Source organism: Denticeps clupeoides, chromosome 13 (assembly GCF_900700375.1).
Source record: "Denticeps clupeoides chromosome 13, fDenClu1.1, whole genome shotgun sequence".
Lineage (NCBI taxonomy): Eukaryota > Metazoa > Chordata > Actinopteri > Clupeiformes > Denticipitidae > Denticeps > Denticeps clupeoides.
The window spans coordinates 901,299-924,661 of NC_041719.1; the positions used below are offsets into that span (position 1 = coordinate 901,299).

The following is a 23,363-nucleotide window of genomic DNA, read 5'->3' on the forward strand; positions in this document are numbered from 1 at the left end:
ATAATTAGACAGTTCCTCCAGGTCCAGGACCAGGTCCTGTAGGAACATCTGCCTTCATTATTAGGCTGTTATTTAAGATAATTAGGGAGTTCCTCCAGGACCGGGTCCTATAGGAACATCTGATTTGTTATTAGGCCGTTAATTAAGATAATTAGGGAGTTCCTCCAGGACCAGGGCTGGGAACTGCTGGAGTAAAGTACAGCAGTTCACCCGTTAAAGGCAGGAGGCCGGGGTTCAAGACACCTTCCTGACGTACGAGGTTTACGAGGATGACGTCACCGCGCGGCTGGTGGCGGCGGCCTGCAGGATTCTGGGTAAACGGCGGAACCTTCGGGCCGCGCTTCACCGGCAGGGGCGGATTTAACACCGAGCTCTCCCGTCCAGGCGTCAACGCCGACGCGGTGCTGCATCTGTTAGGGGAGCATTTCTTCGAGTTCTGCAAGCGCTCCGGGTACGACCACATGCTGCGGAGCCTGGGAGGAAGCCTGTTCCAGTTCATCCAGAACCTGGACGCGCTGCATGGATACCTGTCCCTGTCCTACAAGGTGCAGCAACATTTATTTCTTATATATGTCTCAGTACGTCTCAATGGGCTTTAACAGGCCCTACAGTTGACCCTTCTGCACACAAGAAATATCTCCACACAAAAAAACTCTAAGAAGAAAGGAAGAAACGTTGGGAAGGAGTGATAGAGAGAGGGACGTCCTTCCAGGGTAGAGTGAGCCTGCAGGTGGCGTCAGTGCAGGGCTGGAGATGGTTTATCCTACAGTTGTAGAGGTGGAGAGGTCCAGAGTGTAGTCCAGTGTTATGGTGGACATTACGTGTTACTGGTCCATTTGAAGATCCCTGAAGCTGTAGTTGTAACGGTGGTGGTGGCTGTGGTGACCCTCTGGTTTGTTTCATGGTATGTCCTCGTTTAGCAGTTGTCAGGAACCAGGATGTATTTGCTGGTCTCTTCACTGGGGTCTGCCAGTAGTCTGGACGCCTGATTCCGCGTCTCGGAGAAAAACAGACGGTTGCACTGTATGACCGATACTGAAATATGTGGTTATAGTGGTATATTGGTGCTACAGTGGCCTAACTAAGGTGAATTTAACACTGTCTGTGTCTAACAGGGGGACTGTGTGATAAAGTATCTGGGACTTTAACAGAAGACCAGAGAAAACAGATGTGTTTTCAGTTTGGATTTAAACACTGAGACTGTGTCTGAGTCCCGGACACTGACAGGCAAGCCGTTCCACAACTGCGGAGCTCTATAGGAGAAGGATCTGCTCCCAGCTGTGACCTTCTGTACTTGGGGTACCAGTAGTGACCCCGCAATACTTTTTATCTCTGACCAGCTTCCTTTTGAGGGGAGCGACGTTATCTAACGTACTACGCAGTGTTAATTCTGGACATTTGGTCGCTCGAGTTGATCAGGATGGTCGGTCCCTCTCTCGGCAGGAAATGAAGGCGCCGTCGTTCCGGGTGGAGATGGGCGGGGACGGCAGCATGCTCCTGCACTACTACTCCGAGCGCAGGGGACTCGGCCACATCGTCCCAGGTGAGCGACGCCGGTGCGTCCTGCGGCCCCGCCCACCGACGGCTGACCTGTCCGTCAAACCCGCAGGCATCATGGGCGCCGTCGCCAGGGACTTCTTCAACAGCACCGTGAGGATGGAGGTCGTGAGCCAGGCGCAGGAGGAGCAGCGGACGGGGAAGAAGGAGCACGTCGTCTTCCGGGTGGACCAGACGTTCAACCCAGCAGACCGGAGCCAGGAAGTAAATTCAGCATTTAGACCACAGAGTTCCCAAGAGTTGGTATCTGAGCTCAGATGATCTGTGTGTGGGCTGCAGAAAGGCGGCTCCTCGCGGAGGAACCAGTGGGACGCCGTCCGCCGCCTGGTGCATCTTGGTAAAGGTGAGGCCGCATCTTCTAGGATGAAAGATGGATGCATGGTTTAATGGTAACTGAGGTCGTGGGTTGGTTCTCAGGGAAGCTCCTGAGGGGATTCGAGCCGGTGTACCCAGATCAGCTCTGCATTGACCTGAAGACCTTCTGCAACACCTTCCCCTTCCACCTGGTTTTTGATGAAGAGGTGTGCGCAAGTCCTGACAAACATTCCAAAATATCTACTTGAAGATGCTGTGCATTGGGTATGGTGAGATGCACATAACAAGCGATCTGTATGGTTGACAACTTTTGGCCTGTAGGTTGACCTGGGGTAGGTTCTCTCTCACCGGAACATCACAATCAGTGACCTCCATGTTATCTCCTTAAAGTTTACTTTACTTTACTTTACTTTATTTTGCAGACACTTTTATCCAAAGCGACACCAGCAATTCTCATTCGATTTCTACAGATTTTGAGTTTACAAAAACTAAGAGCCCCGATAAGGCCCAACTTGTCAGCAAAGAGCATGCTGGGGGATTGTTAAGTTCTAGACGAAGAAAAAATTATTTTATATATATATTCATGTATATATATGTGTGTGTGTATATATTTTTATATATATATTTGTGCAGTGTGTATGCATGTGCGTGTTAGATTTGTCTGAAATACGTCTTGAATAAGAGGGTTTTCAACTGCTTCTTAAAGGTGGTGGTAGTCCCGGCTAGTCGAATAAACACAAGACCGCGTCATCCTGATCTTCTCATCACCAAACGACACCAACAGAGCAACACCATGAATAAAAGAACCTATAAAACAGCCAGAAATATTAGAGGATGAACCTTGACAGATATTAGAAGCTTGTAAGGTTTTTATTTCTGGGAGCAGGGCATTGTGGGTAATTGATGCCGTCTGCGCAGCTGAAGGTGCGGCAGGCGGGCGTGAACATCCAGAGGATCGTACCCGGGCTGCAGGTGGTGGGCATCCAGCTGGACCACTACTTCACCATCCTGCACCCTGAGGTCACCTTCACCATCGGCAGCATCCGCACCTTCATCAACAGTCACTTCGTGCTGCAGACGCGCCGAGACGTGATGCCTGCGTTCTGGAGGGACAAACCCATGCTGCAGCTCCGAGGTGACCTAACACACACACACACACACACACACACACACACACACACACACACAGAAGGTCTCAACATATCTGACCCTGGTGCTGCTTCTCCCGCAGGTCAGATGTTGTGGATGGAGTCTCTGCAGTGCATGTTCTACCAGGCGTCCCCGCTGCTGCGCAGCCTGCTGGAGCTGGAGGAGCGCAGCATGCACCTGTCCGACATCGCGCCCCATGACGCCACGCGGGACCTCATCCTCCTCAACCAGCAGCGCCTGGCTGAGATGGAGCTCTCCAGCCAGCTGGAGCGCAAGAAGGAGGAGCTGCGCCTCCTGTCCCAGCACCTGGAGGAGGAGAAGCAGAAAACCGAGACGCTGCTGTACACCATGCTGCCCAAACACGTGGCCAATCAGCTGAAAGAGGGGAAGAAGGTGGAGGCAGGTGGGTGAGAGGAGAAGATGAGTTCGGCTCCTCCAGAACAACCTCTTCATGCCAGCTCTCTGAAATCCCTCTCTGCAGGTGAGTTTAAGGAGAGCACCATCCTCTTCAGCGACGTGGTCACCTTCACCAACATCTGCTCCGCCTGTGAGCCCATCCAGATCGTCTTCATGCTCAACTCCATGTACCTCAAGTTCGACCGTCTGACCACAGTGCACAGCATTTACAAGGTATCAGAACCTCTGAACCATCAATATCCAGCATTTCATCTGACCTGACCTTCATGAGACCTCACTAGAAGAACCACCAGCTCTGGACCAGATCTCAGATCTTCTCTGCTCTTTCAGGTGGAGACAATCGGTGATGCCTACATGGTGGTGGGTGGTGTACCAGTCCCCGTGTCCAGTCACGCTGAGCGAGTGGCCAACTTTGCCCTGGGCATGATCATAGCAGCTAAGGAGGTCACCAACCCGGTCACAGGAGGACCCATTCAGGTAGAGTTAAAGGGCTCCTTGCAGGACACCTCTGTTCTGATGTCCAGTATGTCCTGATGCCGGCTGCTGTGGCTGCAGATCCGTGTGGGGATGCACAGTGGCCCGGTGCTGGCCGGCGTGGTCGGGGAGAAGATGCCGCGCTACTGCCTGTTCGGGGACACGGTCAACACTGCCTCCAGGATGGAGAGCCATGGACGGCCCGACAAAATCCACCTGAGCCCGACAGCACGCCGGTGGCAGATTGAGACCTTGCGCCACATCTGAAAGAAAAATGAAATGGAAGGTCACGTGGAGGTCATTAAAAGTCTCGGTGTCCTGCTGCTCTCCTCAGGGCTCTGGAGGGAAAAGGCTTCGTGGTGAAGGAAAGGGGGGAGCTGGAGGTGAAGGGCAAAGGCAGGATGTTCACCTACTTCCTGGAGGGCAACCTAGCGTCCACGGAGGACCAGATCATGGGACGTCCCGCCAGAGATGCGCGGTGTAAGTGACCCTGCTGAGTAGGGGTCGCATATCCATTTTGCTGTTGATTCTGTGATACTTGTTCAAATGCAGAACAATATAAAGAAAGATAACCGGCAGCCATCGTAGGATCTAATGCAGGCTGCTCACTGTCCCACTTTGTCCTGATGTCCATGTCTGTGTCTGTCTGCACGTGTCTAGCAGCTCCTCAGAAGCTGCAGGACGAGGACGGCGATGCAGTCGTGCCGATGCACTACGAAGAGTCTCTCGCCAGTCTCCTTGGTAAACTGCACCCACAGAGCCGCGCTGACCCCCGACCCCTGACCCGCGAGCAGATTTTACAAATCGGGTGTGTTGTGGTGCAGGTCAGCCACGGGACTCCGAGAGCTACGGCAGTCTGCACACAGGAAGTCCGTCCGAAGAGAAGCCGGCAGCATGGCGTCCCCACGTTCCACGCCGTCCCCGACGCATCAGAACGGCCTTCTGCCTGCTGTTCTAGACCTTCTGAGCCCCTGACAAGTTTAGAAAGCGGCTGTACAGTTGAAATGTTTGCATTGAAATGTCTTGTAAGTATTGAGTTCGATACACGTTTAGTTTTTTTGCAGTCTGTCTGTATTTTGCATTTTGTCTGTCTACTGATCGTCTGTAGCACATTTATGAAAAGGGCCTGTTCCACTAGCAACGGATGATAATAAAGTGAATATGCTGCATGGATCCATTTGTTTTCCGCTTCTCTGATCTGGGATCAGCCGTCGATTCATGGTGGCCATGAAAGCCTTGTTGGTGGTGGAACAGGCTTTTCCCTGGACAGAAGCAGGAGACAATCGGAGTATAATTTCCCCTGTAACCTGGTACCACGCTAGTGCTGCACGATTAATCTAATCACAATCGCAATCGCGATGTCAGTCTGTGCGATTACATGAATGCAAAAAGCTGCGATTTAAATGATTAGTACATGGATTTGATCTGCAACATATCCGATCCATTCTATCATCTTCAAAGTTTGAGAGCTGGATGAAGTCTCACTTCAGTCGGATGTGACGTGTTTGGTCACATGACTTTGGATTCGGAGACATATGGGTAGATGGCGCATGACGTGCAGCATTGTACGTCAACGTCGCCGCCATATTGCGAGAGGCTCTGCTGTGGCGTGAAGCATATACATGTCTATGGAGAGAAGTGCATAAAAATGCCTCACTCTTGTGCTGCTTGGGGCTGTACAAACCGCTGTACGGTCCAAACCAGATCCCGGGGGATTACATTTCATAGGTAAGGCTGGACAATTGTTTTGAATATATTTGGCCATTATAAAATCCCGTTTTATAAGTCTTAACCTTAGCTAAGCTAGGCTAAGCTAGCGAAGCTATGCATTCCTGTGTTCAAGTCAGCCTCCAAACAACGTTTTGGCTAAACGTAGGCATTAATTATTTAGACGGTTCTTAGCTGTTTAGTTATCTTTTCTCAAACTTTGAAGGTTTCCTAAAGAAATTCACCTCAGTTTACAAATCTTAACCTTAGCTAAGCTAGCAAAGCTATGCATCCCTGTGTTCAAGTCAGCCTCCAAACAACGTTTTGGTTAAACGTAAGAACTATAATACGGGATTTTATAATGGCCAAATATAATCAAAACAGTTGTTTAGCCTTACCAGTTTTTGTGATTTATTTAATTTTGTAGAATATTGTATTTTGAAAGCACTGGGCATTTCAGGTTGTTATAAGTAGTTTGTATGTTTCACTATGAAATTAAACATTTCACTATTAGTATGCGACTTTTCATTGATATACAAGCAAGTGTCCTTTATCATATCGCAATCGCATATCGCAATATTGATCTCAATAATCGCAATATGTCTTTTTCCCCAAATCGTGCAGCCCTATACCACGCGGAGGCGTCCTGATAATTATGGATGTGGTTCCACTGTGTGAAGATGGCGGCTGGGGCTCGACTCACTAATGACAGTCCGGCTGTTAGGAAATGAATGAAGAAAAGAAAAAGAATCCGCTCTGTAGATGCAGGCAAAAATGCTACCGCAATATGAGCATGAAATAAAAGCTGAGAACGAAGGGAGAAACCCAGTCAGTGAGCTTCGGTGAGGATGAAAGGATGGGGTATCTGGTCCCATTGCACGCCCAAGTTGTGCTTGTGTACAGCAGGCAGGAGGAACAAAAGGCCCGGCGGCATTCACTTCACACATCGCTGCCTTTTCAGCGCGTGAAGAGCCCTGCAATTATCTGTAATTACGTCGGCCGCATAATCTGCCGGACATGCAGAAAGCGGTCATGGCCTTCGGTTCAGTTTCTATCGGCGACGGCAGATGAAGGAGGGTCGCAGGGATTTGTATACGTCTTTTGTAAATGCACAATAATAATTGTGAATGTGTGCATGCAGTGCATTGTTTACAATGAAATGAAATGGCTTCTAAAAAAAGAGCAGGTTTGGGCTTGAATTGTGGCATTTGTAGTAGAAAGAATAAAGTTGAGGGAACGGTTGGTGTCAGAAGCAGCCTGTACACCTGCGTGCTGCAGCGACACCTACTGGCAGCGGTGCAAAGTACACATTCTCTAACCTGCCAAACGTTGACATTTACATTTATCAGACGCCCTTATCCAGAGCGACTTACAATCAGTAGTTACAGGGACAGTCCCCAGGTTTAAGTGTCCTGCTCAGGGACACAATGGTAGTAAGTGATGGTAACGGGATGGTAGTAGCCTAGTGGGTAACACACTCGCCTATGAACCAGAAGACCCAGGTTCAAATCCCACTTACTACCATCGTGTTCCTGAGCAGGACACTTAACCCTGAGTGTCTCCAGGGGGGGACTGTCCCTGTAACTACTGCAGGCTGCTGTATGGCCCTGTAACTACTGCCTCGTATACTCCGAGCCTCCAGTACTGCTCGCCTGGTCCCTCCATCTCTGAAGATAAAAGGAAGACGCTCATCTAGACTCTTCTCCATCTTGGCCCCTCGGTGGTGGAATGAACTTCCAGCTCAGTCACTGAGCACCTTCACACGGCAGCTCAAGACCTTCCTCTTTAGAGAATATTTAGATTAAATTGTAATTTTCTTGTTGTCGAACTTTGTGTACAGAATCTACAACAGAGTGAATAAAAAGATGTATTCATAGTTGGGGTCCTAGTGAACCAGAACTGATCTCTTCATCGATGGTAACTTGAAAGCACGTTTTAAGTCGCTCTGGATAAGGGCGTCTGCCAAATGCTGTAAATGTAAATGTAAATGTACTGATTGTAAGTCGCTCTGGATAAGGACGTCTGGTTAATGCTGTAAATGTAAATGTCTGATAAATGCTGTAAATGAGTCGTTGGTGGGCTTTTTTGGTGACCGCTGCTGTGTGTTCTGAGGACTTGAGGTTGGCACTGAGGGTGACCCCAAGGAGCCTGAAGCTGCTCACCCTCTCCACAGCACCTCCTCCGATGTAGATAGGGGGATGAGCTGCATCCTGCCTCCTAAAATCCAAAACCATCTCCTTGGTTTTGCTAACGTTGAGAGGTGAGGTTGTTCTGTACATAAATTCTGCAAACTTCACCACTACCTTTCCCAGAGGATTTAAAACATCTCTGCAGTGACACCTACAGGCAGCGCTGGGGAATGACCGTAGACTGTAAAGAAGAGCACTGACTGGATAACATTTACATTTATGGCATGTGGCAGACGCCCTTATCCAGAGCGACTTACAACGTGCTTCCATGTTACCATGGATGAAGTGGTCAGTTCTGGTTCACTAGGATCCCCAACTATGAATACAATCTTTTTATTCACGCTGTTCTAGTTTCTTAGGTTACTAAGGACTGAACCAGTAGTTGGGTGGCCTGGGTTGACAGATAAGGGCGGATTCGTCTGCTATTGTAGAGAAGGAATCTACATGAGGGGGAAAGGTTTCTGATGTGAGTCGAGAAGGAGAGTTGGTTGTTGGTCTATTGTTACTCCAAGGTTGCGGGCTGTTGTAGAAGGAGAGAGCTGTGAGTTGTCCAGGTAAATAGCAAGATCCTGATGTGGTGAAGAATCTGCTGGAATGAAAATTAGTTCAGTTTTGGTGGGATTGCGTTTGAGGTGATGGGCTGACATCCACGATGAGATGTCAGTTAGACATGCATTTTTTTTTGGAAACAGCATGTAGATCAGAGGGAGGAAAAGAGAACATTTGTGCAGAAGATTCTGGTAATGCCATAGGTCTGAGTCAAGGTGTGATTTCTTGTGAAGAAAAATACTAAATTGAAAAGGAGGATTAAGGAAAGATGCATGTTTTGGATTCACACCTGTTGACCTCCACTATAAATCCCTAAGCCCTGCCCCCTAATTTACAGCTCAGTGGAACCCCAAACTATCAGTGACAGACCAGCTGAGTAAGATAATGGTGCTGCTTAAATACAATCTACCTTTCAATACACACCACACAACTGATAGTTCTACACAGTCCTACAGCTGAGCTCACAAACAGACAGTAAACAATGTCGAGATCCTACCTTTCCAGAAGAGACAAATACAACTAGGAGCACTCATAAGATAAGCGTGTCAGTGACGTATTAATTTTGCGTCGTCGCACGCGCAGTTGTTTACACGTCGTTTTATTTTAGGGGGGCAATATATTTAACAAAAAAAAAATAAAATAATGCATTTTTGACGAGTCCGCGCCTCGCCCCGCCCATCGCGTCGTGACGTAGGCGCCTTGCGTCATGACGCAGCCATGTTGTTTTGGCGCGCGCTGGCCGCGCAACACGCCGCGCAACACGCCTCGCACTGACAGCGCGGAGCTCCGGACACGATGCCCAAGTTGTGCAGCGCTCCCGGCTGCAGCGGCGACTCCGGCGGCGCCGAGCGGAAGAGCTTCTACAAGTAAAATCATGTTCAGACACGAGCAGGAATAATAAAAGTGTTGGTGGTTGTGCCCTTTAGCCCCGTCACGACTTTTCACGCCCATGTCTTACATGTTTTGTTTTTTTAATATACATACAAAAAAATTAGTTGTATGTAGAAAATAATGCGTGCTTGTCAGATTTACAGTACATTTATAGTATTTATCAGAGTAATGTGAGTAAAATGTGAGTAATGTGTCTCTAGATTCCCCCTACATGACCCGGTCAGACTGCAGAGCTGGCTGAAGAACGTGGGCCGCGAGAACTGGACCCCGTCCCGTCACCAGTATCTCTGCCACGACCACTTCCTGCCCTCCTGCTTCAGCCTGCGTCGGGGCGTCCGCCGCCTGGACGGAGACGCCGTGCCCACGCTCTTCAGCCGGGTTACCGCACCAGACGGGCCTTTACTCGGGCCGTCGTGTTCTCCACGGCAGAAGCGCAGAGGGGCTCCGGACCTCGAGGGAAGGTCCAAACGCAGGAGGCCTGGAGCCAGGTCGCAGGAGGCGGAGTCTTCCGAGGTCACCTGCACGCCGGAGCCCGATTGTCCAGGCACAACATTGAGCTGCTCACAGACCGCAGGGCCACCGCAGGGACCTGAGTGCCCTGTGGCCCTCATCCTGGAGGGGTCCGGCGGTTCTGGCGAGCAGAACGAGGTGGTGGTGCTCCAGGCTCCGCTGGACGCCCCCCTGCCGAAGGTTGAAAACATGCCGGAGTTCGGCGGCGAGGGGGCCGGAGTGCAGCTCATCGCGTACTTCGAGACGATTCCCAACGTCCTGCCCAGCGGCCCGGCGGCCCACGTTACCTCCTCCCCCAACACGGTGCTGTCGTCTTCCCTCAGCAGCAAGCCCATCGCCTCCACCGTCCCCATCACGTCCAAGCACGACTCGGTGCCGCTCACGCTCGAAGGACTAGAACATTCAGAGCAGCGGAGGAAGGAGCTTGAGGAGCACCGGTGAGTGTGTGTACTGCCTTCTATCGCCATTTCTTACTGTTCTGACTGGAACTGGGGGGGTAACACACTCGCCTATGAACCACAAGACCCAGGTTCAAACCCCACTTACTACCATCGAGTCCCTAAGCAGGACACTTAACCCTGAGTGTCTCCAGGGGGGGACTGTCCCTGTAACTACTGATTGTAAGTCGGTATGGATAAGGACGTCTGGTAAATGTAAATAAATGTAACTGTCCCTGCACTTCTCACAGCTACCATAAAACCAGCCGGAGTAAAGAGCAGCTGGAGGCCATAGCCACGGAGCTGCAGAAGAAGGTCAAGGTTCTCCAGCAGAGACACCGGCGCCACCTGGACAGGCTGCTGGGCCTGGAGAGCGCCGTCCTCCAGCTGCGGCAGAGCGGCCTGCTGAACGAGGAGCGTCTGCAGCTGCTGGAGCAGGTGGGCGGCCTCCACCCGAGCAGATCCACGTCCGGGCGTGGACTCGAGCTTTACTGGCCTCTGTGTGCCCAGGCGTACCTGCAGACCAGCGCGGCGGTGACGGACGCCGGAGAGACGGTGGCCATCGTATACGAGGGCGACAACGCGGCGTTCTTCTGCCCTCAGCAGCCCGCAGAGGACGAGAGGCTGGAGCAGATTCGTCTCACCAAAGACAATTAGCTTAAAAAATGCATCACACGGGGGCCGAATGTGGGGGTGCATCACACGGGGGCCGAATCAGCGTCCTTAATCTCACTGACTTTCACATGATTTATTGTCCACACAACATTGATCTGCTGTTGACCTTCTTGATTGGATATTTTGTACTTGCTTTTGGGTTTCGATAATGCCATTAATGGTATGTAACACTTAGCATGGCGATCAAATGAACTTATTTCGTTCTTCTGCTTCCTCTGCTCATGCGTTCTTTCTTGTTAAAACTCGTTAAAAGCGTAAAATGTTGATAAAAAACGGGACACAATAATTTTGCAAGGAAAATGTTCACATTAAAGGAACAAAATCGATCACGGTTTATCATTTAGGGCCGACTCTCCGCCAGACGCGCGCCTGCATTGTTTACGCGCTGTTGAGTGAGCAAGAAACTGACCAATCACGTTGCGGAGCCCAGAAGGGCCCACCTCCAGGACGTTTCGGCTCCAGCTAAGTGAAGTGGGAGCTGGCCAATCGGCGTTCGCAGCAGGGGCGGGACTTGTGCCGGTCGACCAATCACGTGTGCGATGTACGTTTGAAATCGTTTCGCTGTGCGGCGCAGAAGTTTCCTCTTTCCTCCAGCTGCCGGACTTGTCCGAGTTCTGAAGGCGAAGAAAGTGTCGCGGCGCCGCCAAGTCGTCGTCGGGAACGCCGGACACGCGGTGCGATACGAAGGTTGTGCTGGTTCGGTGCAGTGAGGACTGTTGCCGCCGCTCCATGCCCTCCGAAGTGTAACTTTATCTCGGGGTGAAGACGCCATGGCGGACAGGGCGAAGAGAAGCTGCGGCGGCAACCTACGTCGGAGGAGCCGCCCTGCACAGCGCAGGAGCGTCTGCAGCCGGGTACATAAAGTTTAACAGCAATTCTAATAAACAGTGTCCGTGTCCATGTTGACCTGATGTTGACCTGGTGACCTCCTCCATCATCACGTCTTTATTAAACTGTACCGTGAACAGACAGTTTATGTAAGGCCTTCATGAGCATGATTCTATATTATATTCATGATTATGGTTTAAATATGCTTATTAACCGTAATGTTTCTACCCCTACCCGGTACTGGGGGGGTAGTAGCCTAGTGGGTAACCAGAAGCCCCAGGTTCAAATCCCACTTACTACCATCGTGTCCCTGAGCAGGACCCTTAACCCTGAGTGTCTCCAGGGGGGGACTGTCCCTGTAACTACTGATTGTAAGTCGCCCTGGAAAAGGGCGTCTGGTAAATGCTGTAAATGTACGATGCGTCGTGCGGATGCTCACGTCTGGGTTTCGTGAGTTGCATTGTGGCCTCGTGCCTTTCTGAATGTTTCAGGTCGTCCTGGAGAAGGTTTTGGGCGTCACAACAGCGAGCAGCAGCGGCCTGACCTCTGACCCCAACACTGGCCTTGTTGCCTATCCTGCAGGGTAAGGACACAGCGGTTGGACGCGGGGTTAACTGGTGGGCCTAATTCTTTTCTTTTTCCTCCAGGTGCATCGTTGTCCTGCTTCAGCCGAAGAAAAGCAAGCAGTCTCACATCCTCAACGCCTCCAGGTAGGTCTGGCCAGCGCTCTGCCTGTATTTACGGGCGCATGGGTGGCGCGTCTCCTCCCTCATGTTCTCGCCGCTCTGTTTGTTTCCCAGAAAAACCTTCACCGCCTTGGCCTTCTCGCAGGATGGAAAGTATTTGGTCACCGGTGAGGTAAGTGTTTGGAGATGTTCCTGAAGTCCAGAAAAGGGAAAAAAGAACAGTTGCACGCGCGTTCTCTGCTGGCTTGGTGCGGATGTTTGTGTGTAGAGTTGCTCCGTGCTTGCACTGCACTGCACTGCACTGCATGTTTGTTTATTGCATATCTGTTGTCTCCCAATAAGGCATCATGGCTTATCAATAATACCTCATTATATCCATGCAACCCAAGATCCAGTTTAATTCCAGCCGTTTATTTTTAGACCATGCAGTAATTGTATGTAATTTTTTTTCAGATTGTGGAGTTAATCAGGTTGTTATAGTGACTGTCCAATAAAACGTCATTGTTTATTACTAATGTAGTCCTGCTCTGCATATTCAGAGGCCCGAACTGTCTGGAATAATAATAACACTTTTTATTTATGCTGTAATCTTTACTTTTCTTGGCAAACGCTTTTATCCAAAGCGACTTACAAGAGTTTACTGTTCGAGGTTTATGAATCAACAATTTTAAAGCTGTGTCTGCGCCTGATATTTCATCATGTTCTATAGTTCATCTGACCTGGTCAATAACAAGCAGCTATTGACTGGGTTGTTTTTCCTGTTTTTCTGCTGTCATGTGATTGGCCGCCTGATAGCAGCCTGTTGTCTTATCTCCACGGTGACCGTGTTTATTTTTGTTTGTGTGCAGAGTGGTCACATGCCCTGCGTGCGGGTCTGGGACGTGGCAGAGAGGACACAGGTGGCTGAGGTCCAGTGTCATAAATACGGTGTGGCATGTGTGGCGTTCTCCCCCAACGGCACGTACATCGTCTCTGTGGGCTTCCAGCATGACCAGACGGTCAACGTGTGGGACTGGAGGGTGAATCTCTCTCTCTCTCTCTCACTCACACACACACACACACACCCCTTAACATTTTATATTGAACACTTTGTGCTTGTGCTCTGGTCTTCTCCAGAAGGGGGCAGTCATTGCATTCAACAAGGTGTCCAGTCGCGTTCTCGCCGTCTCCTTCTCTGAGGACAGCAGCTACTTTGTTACCGCTGGCAACCGACACGTGAAGTTCTGGTATCTGGACGCGACTAGAGAGCAACGGGTACAGATTCGGATCCGCGCCCACTCCAATAAACAAACTGCAATTTTCACTTAATTGTGCTAATGAGGGAACCCGTGGCTCCGCCTCCTCCAGGTGAACAGCACAGTGCCCCTGATTGGCCGTTCAGGGCTGCTGGGGGAACAGCAGAACAGCCTCTTCTGCGACTTAGCGTGTGGGCGGGGCCAGAGCGCCAGCAGCGCCTACTGCATCACCCGCTCCGGGCTGCTGTGTCGCTTCAACCGTTCCAGGCAGCTGGACTCCTGGGTGGACCTGAAGGTGGGTGGAGCTTCTGACTGCTGCGTCAATCTGAGTAATGCGAGCGCCTGTAACTGTGTGTGTGTGTGTGTGTGTGTGTGTGTGTGTGTGTGGTACACCAGACTGGCTCGGCGCGGTGTATATCGGTCAGTGAGGCCTTGATCTTCTGCGGCTGTGCCGATGGCACGGTGCGAGTCTTCAGTCCTCAGGACCTCCGTTACATCGCGACCATCCACAAACCGCATCACCTGGGAGTGGACGTCACGCAGGGGTTACAGTCCGGGTGAGTTCTGTTGTCATGGAAACGTGCACAGTTACACACACATTCACACGCGTGTCTCTCTCTCTCTCAGGCAGATGTTCCCTTCGCATCCTGAGGCTGAGCATCCAGACACCCTGGCTTTGACCTTTGACCCTGTGACGAGACACCTGACCTGTGTGTACAACGACCACAGTGTGTATGTGTGGGATGTGCGGGACGTTCGGAACGTCGGGAAGGTCTACTCTTCCCTCTACCACAGCGGCTGTGTCTGGAATGTGGAGGTGTGCACGCACGGTGCTTATTTGGCTGAAGGTAAATTCAATCAGGTCAAAGGTCATTTTGAGCGTCTGCTACTGTTGTCCACCAGATGTACCCAGAGTTGGAGGACTCTTGTACAGCCTGTCTGCCTGCCGGCGCGTTCCTCACCTGTTCTTCTGATAACACGATCCGCCTGTGGAAGAGCGATTCTGCGGGACCGAACGTCTACAGTCATGTAAGCTCCGCCCACTTTGTCCCTCGCGACCCGCCTCCTCCTCATTTATGGAGTTTATTCTTCATTTTGTGTGTCTGCGTGCAGGATCTGATGAAGATTGTTTACGTGGCCGAGGACACGCAGCACCTGCAGAGCAACGTGGGCCGGCCGGAGGGCGGGGCTGTTGATGGCAAGGCCGGCATCAGGGTTCTGAGCATCAGCCCCGACGGGCAACAGCTGGCGGCTGGAGATCGCTGCGGGAACATACGGTGAGGGGGGGGGGGGGGGATGTCCGCCACCTGCCCCACGCCGCTGCCGAGACGAGATCTGCCTGTTCACGCGTCTTCCCGCGTCCTCCCGCAGGGTCTTCGGTCTGCAGTTCATGGACGAGCTGCTGAAGATCGAGGCTCACGACTCGGAGGTCCTGTGTCTGGAGTTCTCGCCGGTGGAGACGGGTTTGTGTTCCGGAGTAAAGACACCAGAGTAAAGGCCTCGGTCCCGGCGCCGCCTACATCTGTCCACCGTGTGTGTCTGCAGGCCTGCGTCTCCTAGCGTCCGCCAGCAGAGATCGTCTCATTCATGTCTTCAACATGGACCACAGCTACAGTCTGGAGCAGACCGTGGACGACCACTCTGCCTCCATCACCGCCATCAAGTTTATGGGTGCGTGTGCGTTTCTTGTGTTGCTGTTTCGCGCTCGTTGCCCAACTCCGGAGGTGAAGCTGGTTTGTGTGTTGGTGCACGTGCAGGTGTTGGTCCTAACGTTTCCATGGTGAGCTGTGGAGCCGACAAAAGCATCTACTTCCGCCAAGCTGAGAAGGTGAACAATCTCTCTCTCTCTCACACACACACACACACACACACACACACACACACACACACCTACCTGGATTTATTGTCTTTTTTTTTTTTTTTTTTTTTTTCTTCCCCCCGTGTGTGTGTTCGTGACCAGTGTTTGGAGGGTTTGTTGTTTCCCCGCTCCCATCACGTTGTCGAGAAGACAACGTTGTACGACATGGACCGGGACTCGTCTCACACACACGTCGCTGTAGCTTGTCAGGATCGAAACATAAGGTACGGCACAAAAATCATAGTTTTTTTTTTTTTTTTGTCCATCTGTTGGCAGCGAAGCTGTTCCGTATTTAGGTGATTCTTCCCTCTACCGTGCAGGGTTTACGATGTAAAGAGCGGGAAGATGCAGCGGAGCTTCAAGGGGACCTTCACTGAAGATGGGACTCTGCTGAAGGTTAGAGCACCCATCCACAAACACAAGGGGAAGTGAATAGGCGTGCCATACTCTATTAGCATAAGTATTACAGGTCATTATTGCCACCTGCTGATAAGGAGTTTGAACATTTTCTATTTTAGAACGAGTGAAACCAACATTTCTTCTTCCAATCTACTGCATGAATCTGGTTTGCTGCTAGACTGTAAAGATTTGTGAATGCTGATCTGATGTGTTTTTACGGTGTTTCTCTGAGATATGAAGAACAGTGAGTCTAGTTTGTTCATCTGCAGGTCCAGATGGATCCTTCTGGAACGTTCTTGGCTACCAGCTGCTCTGACAAGAGCATCTACATCTTTGACTATGAGTCTGGAGAACGTGTGGCCACTCTGATCGGCCATTCGGGTAAGTCTGATGGTAGAGGTTTTATCTGTTTAACAGTACAGGCCAAAAGTTTGGACACCTTCTCATTCAATGTGTTTTCTTTATCTTCATGACCATTTACGTTGGTAGATTCTCACTGAAGGCATCAAAACTATGAATGAACACATGTGGAGTTATTTACTTAACAAAAAGAGGTGAAATAAGTGAAAACATGTTTTATATTCTAGTTTCTTTGCTCTGATTCCTGCTTTGAACACTCTTGCCATTCTCTCGATGAGCTTCAAGAGGTCGTCACCTGAAATGCTTCTCCAACAGTCTTGAAGGAGTTCCCAGAGGTGTTTAGCACTTGTTGGTCCAGCTCACCCCAAACCATCTGGACTGGGTTCAGGTCCGGTGACTGTGGTCAGGTCTCCACTTTTTGTTAAGTACAGAACTCCACATGTGTTCATTCATAGTTTTGATGCCTTCAGTGAGAATCTATCAACGTAAATGGTCATGAAGATAAACACATCGAATGAGAAGGTGTCCAGACTTTTGACCTGTACTGTATATTATATTATGGATATTAAGGAGGATGTATCTTCGCTGTCAACATCTACATGTCGTGACTCCTCCTCCTGCTTGTACTGTAGAGATAGTCACCGGAATGAGGTTCAGTCAGGATTGCAGGCATCTGATCACGGTGTCTGGCGACAGGTAAGACACACGCATGCACTTTGAAGGTGTTCTTCACTCTACTCCTGTGTCTGAAATATTTTGTGTGTGTAGCTGTGTGTTTGTCTGGCGGCTGGATTCCCAGATGACCAATACGATGATGAAGAAACTGTCTGAGCGAAGACAGAGGGCGGGGCTGAGGAGCATCAGAATCGCTAACAAGCCTCACTCGATACGGTGAAGAAGTCGGCCACGCTCCGTACCAGCAGCCCGCCCGCTGTTCCCTCGCGCACCGTCCGTATGCAGCTGATCTCGCGCTTGTCTTGTCTCTGCAGCAGGGAGACGTACATCACTGTCCCCGTCCCCGGGCTCCAGCAGGCGTTGGAGGAGGAAGATCCCAAGACGCCGGGCCGCGACGTCTTGTCACTGGGTGAGAGGGCGGGGCCTGTTTTTTTTTTTTTTTTTTTTTTTTTTTTTTTTTTGTCTTCATTTAAAAAATGCTGCAGTATGAAGCATAATTGAAATCCCTAGTTCTGGTTATGTGTCCGTTTACCACAGGTCACTGTTTCATTTCAGATCTTCCAGATCACCATCTGCTCCAGACCAACGGCCGACTGCCCATGTGGGTTCGGAAACTGGTGAGAACATTCCAGATCTTTTTTTTTTATAAACTGTCACCCACCCTGTTTTAAATGGTCACCGTCTTTTTTTTCCTCCTCACAGGAGGCTGTGGGCCCCACCATCCCACCCCCTGTCCAGGGTGATGTAGGTTATCAGCCACGCAATCGGTGGGCAGAGCAGTCGGACCCTCGGGCCGTTTGTTCGGCTCTGGAGACCCAGAGCCTGCAGCTGGATCTGCTGTCCCCCGGTTCCCAACACACAGAGGAGGAGGAGACGCAGGAGGAAGATCCACACTTCCACCCCCAGAGCCTGGATAGCCTCCTGGATGAAGACGACGATGAAGAGGAGGAGGAGGAGGAAGAAGAAAATGTTTGTTGTATTTTTTTTTTTTCTCCATTTTGGAGCATGATTGAGTTTAACAGCCGTCAATCATCCTCCTCTCCCCTGTAGGGTCCAGATGGGGAGGAGCCGTTTGGCCCTGAAATCAGCTGTCTAGAGATGGGCGACTTAATCCTGTACCCGGCCAACAGCACAGCACTGTCTACAGCTGCGGAGGGGTAACACACACACACACACACACACATCAGATGTACCACAATTTTAATCTGACCAAACGTGTGTGTGTGTGTGTGTGTCTTCAGTGAGTTTGACGTGAAGGCTCTGTGTGAGATGGGGGAGGGGCCACAGCACAGCATATGGGGAGGGGTGGAGCTCAGCCCGGACAGCGCTTGCTGTGTGGGTTCTATTGAGGGCGGGGCTTCCGGTCAGGAGCAGCCAATAGACCGTGCGTATATGTGCTGAAGTTTCAGTGTTCTTGAAAAGCTATAAATTTGGTTTGGAGCAATATACCATGTGACCTTTAACCCCTACAGGTGACACCGACTCCCTGAGTCAGGTGAGCTCCACTGGCAGCTCAGGGGTTGAAGAGGACGAACAGCCCGAGACATCGCTGCATCAGCACTTCGATACGCTGGCCAACAGCCTGCCCAGCAGTGGTGAGCAGTGCGCCGGAGTACCAATCCCAGCATGCACTCTGTGTGTGTGTGTGTGTGTGTGTGTGTGTGTGTGTGTGTGTGTGAGAATCATGTCATATGCGCTGATCAGCAGAACGCTTTGACACGGACCTGCGCAGCCTGCAGCCGACGCAGGACAGCACCTTCCTCAACCCACGACTCAGCATCTCCGCCCGCTTCCTTTCCCGCTTTGGGAACCGCATCAGGTCAGAACGCCGCGCCAGTCCCGTCCCGCAAAACATCTGTACACAAGTTCACACCTGACGGCGGCGCCACTTTAAATCTGCACACAATAAAACTTCAGCTTGAAGGCAGCCAAGAAGAAAAGAGAATAAAAGCAGTTCCTGTTTCTGCAGAATTAAGATCTGATGTTCTCTTCTCTCAGGGTCCAGGGCTCTGGTGCTCTTCCCCGCCCTGCCGTCCCCGTAGAACCAGTTCACCCCAGTCAGGTACGGGGCCCTTTCTGATTGGTCCGTTGTTAGCATGTGACTCCCTCCTGTGGTTATGCCCTGTTGTGGGGTCATGCCAGTGACCTTTTGGGGCATTTTTAGAGTCCCTTTCTGCCTTTTCCCATGTCTCCTCAGATGTGTGCCGAGTCAGACACCGGAACCTCCACGGTGGCTGAAGAGAGAAAAGAAGGTGGTGAGTCTGTCCCACCTCCTCCGTGCATGTCCGCGGTGTCTTTAGAGCGGCGGTGCAGATCTCATGCGTCCAAGGTGACATGGACTCGGCCTCCTGTCTCTCACTGGGCACCATATATGCTGAGAGGTCTCACACACACACACACACACACACACACACACACACACACTGACTTTCAAAAACCATCGGCAACATTGCGACGTTTAACCCCCCTCCACACCTGTAGGTGGTGCTAGAACTTCCCGAGCTCCTCGTTTTGGAGTAAAGTTCTCCTCCGCGGTGAGTTAAACACGTCGTTCTCCAGCCGAGTCTTTTCATTAGTATTGTATAGAGGACTTCTTGTAGTTGAACGTGTTGGCCGCCGCCGTTGTTGAATGTATGTATGACGTGTTTGGGGTTAAAGGTCAGGTTGGCGGTTTGGCTAATGAGTCACCGTTTTCACACAAGAAGCCACATTGCCGTCCACACGGATACGCGGAAAAGAGTTTTAGAAAATAACCGTTCTGGGTCCCCTCACCTAACGCCGTCTCCATGTGGACATAAGTCCAGGTCGGACAAACTTTCCTGTTTTACGGTAAAATGTTGTTGTGTGGACGCAGGGCCGGATCGGACTGAAATTACCGTAAGAGGCTGTCGTGTGGACGCTTGCCTTAATCGCGGAGGTGTGAACAAATAGCCAAACTGCGTCTGTGTTGATCGTATTTCTGTTAATGTCCGCCGTTGGCGGTCAGATGTAGCTGCGATGCTGAAGTCCCGCCCCCAAGCTGCCGGGAAACGTTCTGGCCGGCGACACCACCGGGCCCCTCGGAGTCGACACACGGTGTCTCTGGTTGGCTGGAAAGACACCCTGAGAGGTGTGTGAGCGGGATGATGTGTTTTTGATGACTTCACACCGAATGATTCTGCCGTTTTTAGACTTTTTTTTTTTTTTTTTTTTTCTTTCTCTCTTCTCACCTGACATTTGGTGGTGGTGGGCGGTCCGACGTTTCTATGTCGATCAATCGTGGAGACGATCGGCGGTCTTTGTTCGTGAACAAAATCTTAATGGTTCTGCATGTTTTGCTCTTTATGGAAGATTCTTCACCTGCTGGAGGTGCTGTTGCTGAGATCTTTTGGTTTTTCGCAGTTGTTCGTTTGAATCAGACACGGGAAATCTGTCCAATCAGCCACTGGTGATGCATCGTGTGACCTGCTCTAAAGCTGTGTGTTAATAACCGATAGATGGTGGACAGATTGTCTGTGACCAGCACATAATCATTTCACTTTAATGACTTTTTTTCCTTCTCTTCCAGAAATCACCAACAAGGTGCTGTCGGGACACTCGGAGAATGTTTCTGTGGTCGACCCCACCCTGAAGCCCCCACCCACGAGTCAGGACTCCACCCGTCCTCTTCACCTCAGCTACATGGGAACCACTGTCAGCTCCCGCGCCAAGCTGTCCGGCAGCAGTGTAGGAGAGGGGCTGGCCGCGGCCTCACTGGACGAGCAGCTGGACTGTGACCTGGATGTGGGCGTGGCACTGGAGTGTAAGGAGAACCTGCCCCCGCCTGCCTCCTCCTCCACCTTACAGAAGGCTCCGCCTCTCCCCAGCTCCCCACCAGGTAACCACAGCGCCAGGGCGACCCTTCAACTGGACCTGTCTGGACAGAAACACCCGGCCACGTCCCAGAAGTCCTGGCGACGGACGACTGGGGACATAGCGAGCCAGTCTTCTCTGGTGACCCCTACGGAGATGAGGTCACTGGGTAAAGAGGAGCAGAGACGCCTCAGCAGTATCGAGGAGAGTCTGACGCCCAGAGCCTCCCCACGACCCTGGACCCCCAACCCTGACGCCAATACTGGTCCCACAGACCACCTCGTAGACCCAGACTCTGCTGCACCTCCCGCTGGCGTAGACCCTGCCCTGCTGGACTATGCCGGACAGCCCTGTCCCTACACCGCTGCACAAGCAGGTGAACATCTTCTATTCTACAGTTTAAAGTGGTTCACAGTGTCCATTGTTCTAAACGTAAGTCAGCCAGCCTCAGTCATAGGTTCTGGTCCTGTCCCGCCCTTTAGTTGCGTTGGAGTGGTGTGTTTTACGTTTTCTTTGCGGTCCACGTGTCCTAGTAGCCCTGTCTGGAGTTCTTCCCACTGGTCATCCTCTAGGACATCACGTCATTGACCTTGTGGCCTTTCTCACATTGTTTGCAAGACGTGCCATTCTATTACGCTGGAAAAAACCCGCCCCCCTCTCACTCCCAGTGGATGCGGGACGTTCTTTATTTTATGACTGGAGAGGATTAAACGGTCTCTTCGTGGGACTATCGCTTTGTTTTTCTGAAACTTGGGAGTCGTTTCTAGGCCATGTTCATGCCACACATTTTACCTTCCCAAATTCAGCAGTACACACCACAGCCTTTTAAAATTCGTATTTATTTATTCCCCCTGTGCCTTTTTTGTACAGTACAGTCCAAGAGTTTGGGGACATCTTCTCATTCAATGTGTTTTCTTTATTTTCATGACTATTTACGTTGGTAGATTCTCACTGAAGGCATCAAAACTATGAATGAACACATGTGGAGTTCTGTACATAACAAAAAGTGGAGACCTGACCTCCACAGTCACCGGACCTGAACCCAATCCAGATGGTTTGGGGTGAGCTGGACCAACAAGTGCTAAACACCTCTGGGAACTCCTTCAAGACTGTTGGAGAAGCATTTCAGGTGACGACCTCTTGAAGCTCATCGAGAGAATGCCAAGAGTGTTCAAAGCAGGAATCAGAGCAAAGAAACTAGAATATAAAACAAGTTTTCACTTATTTCACCTTTTTTTGTTAAGTACAGAACTCCACATGTGTTCATTCATAGTTTTGATGCCTTCAGTGAGAATCTACCAACGTAAATGGTCATGCAAATAAAGAAAACACGTTGAATGAGAAGGTGTCAACTTTTGGCCTGTACTGTTCATTTGTATTGATTCCCTTATTGCGTTCTTGCTTGTAGGTGTGGTTGGGAAAAGGGGTCTCTCTTGTATTGATACCTTTATTTATGTGTAATCTTTATTATTTTGGAAATTTCATAAAAAAATTTTTATAACTAATTTAACTTGATTTACAATGACACAGAAACGCAATTTTCTTCAGTTATGTAAGGTTCAGCTTTCCTCTGTATCTGCAGATGTTGCAGAAGAGGCCACGAGCCTGCAAACGTGCCATCAGGTCATCTGTGAGCTGCAAGGTTCCGTGGCGCGGGTGCTAGATCTGTACCGCAAGGTGGGTTCTGGACCTGTGGACTAGAGACTCGTGGACCCGTGGACTTTCTGGTCATTCTCTGCTCTGTTCTCCACCCTTCAGCTCCGCGTTCGCCCGGAGCTGCCCGACCAGCATATGCAGATGTCAGTCCTGCAGGAGGCTGTGGTGGGGGTGCAGGCCGAGCTGGCGTCTGTGTGTCCCCTTGATCCAGGGTCCAGGCCTGGCGCGTCCACGGTGGTGGACTCTCCGGGCCGGCAGCTCCGGGACGACCGGGCCGTGGCCCTGCTGGAGAAATACTCCGACCTGCTGCTGCAGATGGCCGAGAAGAAGATGGAGCTCAGCTGAGGGAACCTCTGAGAACCCACTGCTCCTTTACCACAGGCACCTTACCTTTTTTTAATTGTCATTTTACACCTTTTAATTTTTTCTTAAAAACTAATTAATTGACTGACTGTGACACCTTTTTCTTTCTTTCTTGTTTTGAATGTTTTTTACTTTTTGGTGTATCTGGTCACATCCACCAAAAAAACTGCCGTTTGTCCTTCTGTAGAAATGTGCTGCTTTGTACATTTTTATTTTTTTTTTTTTGTTCCACCGTACCTACTCACAAGTATTAAAGTAACTGCTGCATGCTGACGCACGGTTTGAGGGTTCAAAGTTGCATTTCTTCCACACGTGAGCTCTTCAGTCGCACTGCTCTCCATGTGCAGTCGTCTTTGTATGTAAATTTTGCAGAAACCTGTAACACACTCTGTAATAAATGCCATTTTATTCCTTGCAATAAATTTTACTGTTTTCTTAAATAGCCTGTGGACCCATTTGTAGGTTTACCACATTTTTTTTTTTTTTTTTTTTTCCCCACTCACTTTTATGTGAACATATTTCAAGTTTTGAGCCGCTTACCAAGAACTGCACATTTGATCACTTTATAAAATAAACTTTTTAAACCTTGGCCCCGAACTTTA

At 50.4% G+C, this 23,363-nt stretch overlaps 3 protein-coding genes across 9 annotated transcripts; all 3 read left to right on the forward strand.

Moving 5' to 3' along the window:
- The first annotated feature begins 1,449 nt into the window (after positions 1 to 1,449).
- On the forward strand, positions 1,450 to 5,119 carry LOC114802281 (guanylate cyclase soluble subunit beta-2-like). 2 transcript variants are annotated; one of them, XM_029001045.1, is made up of 12 exons: positions 1,450 to 1,543; positions 1,610 to 1,761; positions 1,837 to 1,900; positions 1,975 to 2,078; positions 2,791 to 3,007; positions 3,104 to 3,424; positions 3,503 to 3,651; positions 3,769 to 3,915; positions 3,994 to 4,148; positions 4,247 to 4,392; positions 4,573 to 4,653; positions 4,737 to 5,119. In XM_029001045.1, the coding sequence occupies exons 1-12, from the start codon at positions 1,474 to 1,476 to the stop codon at positions 4,868 to 4,870; spliced, it is 1,740 nt and encodes a 579-aa protein (XP_028856878.1). In that variant the 5' UTR covers positions 1,450 to 1,473; the 3' UTR covers positions 4,871 to 5,119. The 2 variants fall into 2 exon arrangements, with proteins under 2 accessions (XP_028856878.1, XP_028856879.1); XM_029001046.1 differs by having other exon boundaries at positions 4,576 to 4,653.
- A 3,962-nt stretch (positions 5,120 to 9,081) lies between these two features.
- On the forward strand, positions 9,082 to 11,083 carry LOC114802534 (THAP domain-containing protein 5-like). The gene is made up of 4 exons (XM_029001537.1): positions 9,082 to 9,223; positions 9,449 to 10,195; positions 10,447 to 10,633; positions 10,706 to 11,083. The coding sequence occupies exons 1-4, from the start codon at positions 9,153 to 9,155 to the stop codon at positions 10,850 to 10,852; spliced, it is 1,152 nt and encodes a 383-aa protein (XP_028857370.1). The 5' UTR covers positions 9,082 to 9,152; the 3' UTR covers positions 10,853 to 11,083.
- Positions 11,084 to 11,427: 344 nt separating this feature from the next.
- wdr62 (WD repeat domain 62) lies at positions 11,428 to 23,201 on the forward strand. Of its 6 annotated transcripts, none has more exons than XM_029001233.1 (32): positions 11,428 to 11,724; positions 12,190 to 12,281; positions 12,346 to 12,408; positions 12,499 to 12,556; positions 13,233 to 13,403; positions 13,501 to 13,638; positions 13,732 to 13,914; positions 14,016 to 14,176; positions 14,247 to 14,436; positions 14,523 to 14,648; positions 14,733 to 14,896; positions 14,991 to 15,082; positions 15,165 to 15,290; positions 15,377 to 15,447; positions 15,580 to 15,701; positions 15,798 to 15,873; positions 16,146 to 16,257; positions 16,869 to 16,932; positions 17,005 to 17,127; positions 17,226 to 17,320; positions 17,467 to 17,528; positions 17,614 to 17,880; positions 17,962 to 18,068; positions 18,153 to 18,295; positions 18,384 to 18,506; positions 18,616 to 18,730; positions 18,910 to 18,973; positions 19,109 to 19,166; positions 19,898 to 20,020; positions 20,459 to 21,118; positions 22,325 to 22,419; positions 22,501 to 23,201. In XM_029001233.1, exons 1-32 carry the CDS (start codon positions 11,641 to 11,643, stop codon positions 22,741 to 22,743), a joined length of 4,371 nt encoding a protein of 1,456 aa, XP_028857066.1. In that variant the 5' UTR covers positions 11,428 to 11,640; the 3' UTR covers positions 22,744 to 23,201. The 6 variants fall into 6 exon arrangements, with proteins under 6 accessions (XP_028857066.1, XP_028857067.1, XP_028857068.1 ...); XM_029001234.1 differs by having other exon boundaries at positions 18,619 to 18,730; XM_029001235.1 differs by having other exon boundaries at positions 14,016 to 14,170.
- The last annotated feature ends 162 nt before the right edge of the window (positions 23,202 to 23,363 follow it).

What these genes read in the sequence shown, in the direction of transcription:
- LOC114802281 (XM_029001045.1), top strand. Translation starts at nt 1,474, where the DNA reads ATGGGCGGGGACGGCAGCATGCTCCTGCACTACTACTCCGAGCGCAGG. An exon ending in ACCTGGTTTTTGATGAAGAG is followed by an intron (nt 2,079 to 2,790) that starts GTGTGCGCAAGT and finishes CCGTCTGCGCAG; the next exon opens with CTGAAGGTGCGGCAGGCGGG. An exon ending in GTCTCTCGCCAGTCTCCTTG is followed by an intron (nt 4,654 to 4,736) that starts GTAAACTGCACC and finishes GTTGTGGTGCAG; the next exon opens with GTCAGCCACGGGACTCCGAG.
- LOC114802534 (XM_029001537.1), top strand. Translation starts at nt 9,153, where the DNA reads ATGCCCAAGTTGTGCAGCGCTCCCGGCTGCAGCGGCGACTCCGGCGGC. An exon ending in GAGCGGAAGAGCTTCTACAA is followed by an intron (nt 9,224 to 9,448) that starts GTAAAATCATGT and finishes ATGTGTCTCTAG; the next exon opens with ATTCCCCCTACATGACCCGG. An exon ending in AAGGAGCTTGAGGAGCACCG is followed by an intron (nt 10,196 to 10,446) that starts GTGAGTGTGTGT and finishes CACTTCTCACAG; the next exon opens with CTACCATAAAACCAGCCGGA.
- wdr62 (XM_029001233.1), top strand. Translation starts at nt 11,641, where the DNA reads ATGGCGGACAGGGCGAAGAGAAGCTGCGGCGGCAACCTACGTCGGAGG. An exon ending in GTTCTCGCCGGTGGAGACGG is followed by an intron (nt 15,083 to 15,164) that starts GTTTGTGTTCCG and finishes GTGTGTCTGCAG; the next exon opens with GCCTGCGTCTCCTAGCGTCC. An exon ending in TGTCAGGATCGAAACATAAG is followed by an intron (nt 15,702 to 15,797) that starts GTACGGCACAAA and finishes TCTACCGTGCAG; the next exon opens with GGTTTACGATGTAAAGAGCG.